Below are 6,000 nucleotides of genomic sequence, written 5' to 3' on the forward strand. Positions count from 1 at the left end.
AGATGGACACAAACAATTGCATAAAAATAAGTAAAGTAGATATCCAGGACTACAGAGAAAAGGAAAAGAATATCAGAGGTAGTTAGGGATGCCAGAGGAGGGGAAGAGCACAGTAGTCAGGGTGCATTCATTAAGAAGGTGAGGGCTTCCCTGGTGGTGCAGTGGTTGAGAGTCTGCCTGCCAATGCAGGGGATGTGGGTTCGTGCCCCAGTCCGGGAAAATCCCACATGCCGCGGAGCGGCTGGGCCCATGAGCCATGGCTGCTGAGCCTGCGCGTCTGGAGCCTGTGCTTCACAACAGGAGAGGCCACAACAGTGAGAGGCCCGCGTACCGCAAAAAAAAAAAAAAAAAAAAAAAGAAGGTGAAAAATGATCCCAGATTTGAAGAAGGGGGTTAGCCAAGAGAAACTTCTCCTCATCAGCCATGCAGCCTGGGCCAAGCAACATTTAAGTGCTGGGTCTTGATTTCCTCATTTATACAATGGCGTATTGATCTCAATGATCTATATTAAAGTCCTTTTAAGTTCTTAAATTCTGTAAACTATGATTTACTTTATGCCAACATTACACAATGAAAGCAGTGATCTATTAACGTACATTAGGCCCACACAATGTGTCATGTGTTGCTAAATGCCATGGATGCCACAGGACTTGAGAAGTGCTCATTACAAGAGTGGTAATTTAGAAGTGTCTCATTGCACTCATTCATGTATTCAGCACATATATTAAGCTCCTAGTATGTGCCAGGCACTACTGTATAGCTGGAGTGTTACAAAGCTGACAGTCTGATGCTAAGCTAGGATGGAAGAGTGGTTTGGGGCACAAGAAGGGGGAACCAACCACATTGAGTGGAGAGTGTCTGCTTCTGCGAGGGATTCTAGATCTCCATTATTTTTGCCACCCACAGAGATGAACTTCTGACAACTCTTTCTTTAAAAAAATCTAATTGCTTTATCTTTTGAGAAAAGTGACCGTAAGTTTTACTTCTTATAAAGAAGGGAACTGTTTTCATCTCTTAAGATTTCCTCTTATTATTCTTTTAAAAAATTTAATGTAGCTTATTTGTGTTCACCTACTAAGTATATTAAGGGGAATACTACTTAAGTTTGGAAAGCTTCATTTTCTACACGGAAAGTAAAAGTGATCAGATAATGTTTAATACCATTGGAGAAATTTAAAACTGGAATTAAGGAGGGCAAAGAAGGCAATTTATAAAATGTTTACTTCATTAGAACTAAGGTAATGATATGGTTCTGCTAGCAAATGAATTTGAAAAGCACGACCTTTTCCCACCAGTATTTGTGCTCCCTTTTCTATTTAAAAATCAGTTTTCCGTGACAGTGAAGAAATAATCAACATGGCGATAACAACTATCATCTACTGGTGCTTATTGTGTTCTGGGTACTAAGCACTTTTCCATATATTATCTAATTTAATTCTCACAAAGCTTTATAGAATAACAGTGATTATACCCAATTCTATACATGAGATAACTGAGACTTGAAGAGATTAAGTAATCTGCCCAAGGTCTAAAGCCAGTAACTGGGATTAGGGGAAAAACTCCTGAACTTGTCATCAGAAGACCTGCACTTGGAATGCCAGAGACAGGAAACACTGGATCGCTGACATGGATAAGATCAGGCGGTTACGTATTCAGTATAACTATAATTGTTTTGCAGCTATTTTGGTTAATAGGCAAATGGTCATAAAATTTCTCTGCTGTCCATATAAATGTCTTCGTAAAAGTTGTATTTTACAAAGTATATTCATCATCTGTGAACTTCTACTGGTAATTGAAAGTCTACAAAGAGTTTTTTTAGAACAGATCCAAATATTTTAAAAATTGTGCTTTTGTGTGATTTAGTACTCCATATAAAAATCTTCCTAATGAACTCAAGTTTCAAAGGCTTGAGAAGTTGTTTGACTAGGCACATCATGAAATGAGGAGTATAATCTGTTAGTTGAGATTGTTATAGAGACAATGTCAACAACAGTTATCTCTTCCTGTAGAAGTATTTGAGGAAATTACTATCCCCCACACTGCGAACAGTATATGATACAGAAGCTGATATCTTGATTGCAAATTTTTAGCAGACTCCATGGACAAGTGTAGTTTACTTTCTTAATCAAGTTGATTCAATAAAAAAATTAAAGGAAGTGAATTAGTACAAGTGCAATTTTATCTAAAGCTTTTCAGAAGAAACACTTTGCCCAGGAATCTATACTTGCCATTTTTTCCCCTGGTATTCTGACTTTTTTTTTTTAAGCCAGATTAAAAAAATTTTTTGCCTATATCTCTATAGAATCTCCCACAACTAGATAAGGAGGAAGCCTTCAGAAAAAATAATTAGGTAACTCTTATGCATAAGAGTTAAGAACGTGCTAACAAAGTGTTCAGCATCTTTATCAAGGCAGCCAAGGAGAATTTGAGGATTATGTGCATTATTCCCCTGGTATTATTTAAGCCTGGGAAACTTGAGGTACAAAAATAAAAAATTAATTACAAATGAGAGGTAGAAAAGGTGTTTTTGTAGTAACACGAATTTTGAATAATTTTCTGTCACTGAGAGAAGCTCATACTGCTTATCAGTACAATTTGGGAATTTGAGATTCAGATTACTAATTTAATCATTTGATTGCAAAATTCTTATAAAATTTTATGAAGCCTTCAGCTCCCTTAAATTCCTTCTGGGCCATGTTTTTGTTTTGTTTTTGGAGGGCTGTGTTTGATAAATAAAAGTTTTAAATATGAGAAAATAATCCAGTATGTAAGTAATGAAGGTTATCTGCTTTAATGATTATCTGCTGTGCTATGGGTTTATTTTTGTGTTATAAAAGGCAACTGAAATTATGGCAGGCCATTTGGAAGTGTTTCTCTGAAGGGCTGAGAACATGAAAGTTCAATCTGAATGCTATAATAAAGTAAAAAGAAAACTTTTTGTTGGATAAAAACTAATGAGAACAGGTATTTGGAGCAATTTTTTAAAAAATTTCAACTACGGACATAGCATCATAATATTGACCCAAATCACATTTCAGTGTTAATTTCCATAAGCAAAATGTAGGCCTTGTAAGTTGTTTTTTTTTTTTTTTGTAGTATTATTACTTGAAAGCTCAGAGCAACTTTCTAAGAACATGAATTTACAATTAAAATGAAGTGGACTAGCAAGTCATTTTTTAAAAAATTGGATAGTGTAGGCAAATAATCTGGATAATTCTGATACCTTGTGTCAGCAATTCCTTTGCACTAAATTTCAACAGAGTATATGGGAATGGAAAGACTGGAGCAACAGAAGTTTTCCTTGCTGAGAAAACTTGAGTCTGACTTACAGGCTTCCTTCAGGAGTAACTTTTAAAATGTTAATATAGTTTTAAAATAATATTTTTATACTCTGCATGAAATTAGACTAAATGATTTATACATCAATAACAGGTATCTAGTCTAGTAATGGCTTGAAACCATTGCTAAAGGTTAATCCTCCATTGGATTTAAAACTTCTGTGACTTGATGTTAAAAGGATGTGCTCCCTCATCAGAAATCTCTATGTGTAAATATATTAAGTCTCTGGGAAACAGCTTTGATTCTACTATATATAGTAAAGGAAACAGCTGAGTCAGCAGCTTGCATAGTAAAACTTATGATTATGTAATTCCTTTTTATGGTCCAACAGTGAAAATCGTAAAGCTGTTAGAAACAAAGAGAACTGAAAGAGAAATGCCTAAAATAGCTAGACATTGTCAAATTCAGAATTCTATCTGGGTAGTTGTAATACATGCAGGAAAATACTTCCAGCCAGACCTACACTATCATTTGACCTTCACAAGTCATACTTTTCAACAGTGGATGCGATTTCCTGAGACTACACTTTTGACCTTGAAGCTATAACTTGATGTTTTATGTCTCTTAGCAAACTTATAATGCCTCTGGTCCCCAAACTGAGTTCATCTAAAATTCATACCATCATATGTTTAAACTGTTAAATCCTGTAATTCTTATTTTAATTATTCAGCATACAAGGGCAAAGAGAAGCTCCAGCTCCTTTAGAATTATATTTTTCTTATTGCATTGAAATGCAACATTGAAAGCTAAGTCTCATTGAAAGCTAAGTCTCTTAGCTTTCTTAACGCAGGATGTCCCTCATCTGAAGCTGGGGCTGAGGAAATAGCTGCATTGTACTGCGGCCTCAAATCCTGCTACAGCTCCCAGGCTTAGGATTCAGCTGAGCTGAAAAGAAATATGCAGGGCAATACATTGGTCTATGGGAACTAAAGCTTTACCAAAGGAGATTTTAATAAGGTAAGTTACTTTTTCCTGAACCTTAGCTTGTCTGACTTTCATTTTCATGTTTTTCTTAATGATGATTCTAACAAAATGACCTTACATCTTAAGTTTTACTTCCTATTTCTCCCCCCGCCCACCCCGCTTTTGCCTTGCCTCTAAATAAACTTTCTACCCTCCATTCTACTTAGAAGATAGCAACTGAAAAGCCTTGAACAATTGCATCAACTCCCTGCAGCTGGACATTCTTAAGCCAATGCACTTTAATTGTCCCCCATTCTTAACTCTACTGTAATGCAATAGCATTCAAAAGCCAGGGAGCATGTTCACCAATTCGCTGAAAGGAAAAGTCAGTGCAGCAGAACTAAAATTAAGAAACACTAACCAAGCATCTCAACTCTAAGTAACTTGAAATGATTTGACTTTCATAAGAGAAGCTGTGTTTTCTTACCTTGGATGTGAATAACTCTGTCATGATCTACAGTATAGTTGTCTGAATGATGATCGGCCCAGCAGATTGAAATCAGCACCAGAAGAAGTAGACTATTCATCTTTGTAGCCCAAAGAATCTTCTTCGCTGTGAAAGCATCACATACAAAGAGGCTTGTGAGATTTGCAACCCTTTGGAGTGTTGCACTGCACAACTTATTACTGCCTTATCATCATAGAATGGGTCTGTAAAAATATTTAACCCGATGTGCTCAGAAAGTTACTGTAGCTGTCTTTGGGAGCTGAAGACTGCAGCTTTGAACAATTCCAATTTCTCTTATGTAGCCAGAGTCCAAACAGTGTTTAACTCTATCTTTGCAGAACTGTAAATCTAGAAATTTATTTAGAACAGTATAGTTTCGATGTAGAGAGTTATAGCAAGTTACAAAAAGACGTGGCAAGGATATAAACAGACTTTTCAAAAACATTTAAACCTCTGAATTTGAAGTATAAGTTAATAACACAGTTTGATACAGCTACATATGAATATTTGTCATCGGGTTTAATTCGGAACTGAATCCATTCATTTTACATATGGCTTCCTAAGCAGGTTAGATTTGCTTGTTCTAAATAGAAGAGAGGACACACAAAAAAATGCCTGATTAAACAGAAGCAGCACATTTGTTACAGACTCACCATCTTAAACACTGCTTGGGTCTATGGTGAATAGTTGAAAATTATAGACAAACTAGGTTAGAGTTGTGCATGCTACCAGTGCAGTCATCCTGATTGATTTTTCATTCATTTCTACCTAAAATGCTGACGCATCAACTTGGAGTGCCAGGTAGGGTCTCTGCAGTCAGCAGAGCCACGGCTGCAGGGACCGTTCCTGCCAGCCTCCCAGGGCAATTAAGCAAATAAAGAGCTGAAATAGACAGCCAGGCGCAGCTCTAGTCCTGAGTGAAAGAGGCTGAGCCATCGCCTGGCTGTCCTTTATTGCAAGACCGATTTGACAAAAAGGGACACAATCCCCCCAAAACTACGTCATTCTAAGGACCAAAAAGTGATTCCAAATAATACAAACCAGACGACCTTTGCAGTATTTGCCAGGCAAGATTTTCAGTGTAGCTCCTCTTTTAATGTGGAAGCTGAGGCAGATATTAACAAGAGCTTTCTTTTTCTCTCATGCACACAGCAGCCTTAACAATACTTGGCTATTTTTGAGACTGAAATTGCACAGTAATGACTTCTCACACTAGTTTGTTTTTTCCAGGAAAGCCTGACTCCCTGGAA

At 36.8% G+C, this 6,000-nt stretch overlaps 1 protein-coding gene across 1 annotated transcript in view; it reads right to left on the reverse strand.

Moving 5' to 3' along the window:
- HAPLN1 (hyaluronan and proteoglycan link protein 1) overlaps positions 1–4,829 on the reverse strand; it is a 30,691-nt gene extending 25,862 nt beyond the window's left edge. Inside the window, exon 1 of the mRNA XM_060146145.1 lies at positions 4,730–4,829. Within this exon, the coding sequence (XP_060002128.1) occupies positions 4,730–4,829 (100 nt within the window). The remainder of the gene's footprint in view (positions 1–4,729) is intronic.
- Positions 4,830–6,000: the final 1,171 nt, after the last annotated feature.

This window comes from Lagenorhynchus albirostris, chromosome 3 (genome assembly GCF_949774975.1).
Source record: "Lagenorhynchus albirostris chromosome 3, mLagAlb1.1, whole genome shotgun sequence".
Lineage (NCBI taxonomy): Eukaryota > Metazoa > Chordata > Mammalia > Artiodactyla > Delphinidae > Lagenorhynchus > Lagenorhynchus albirostris.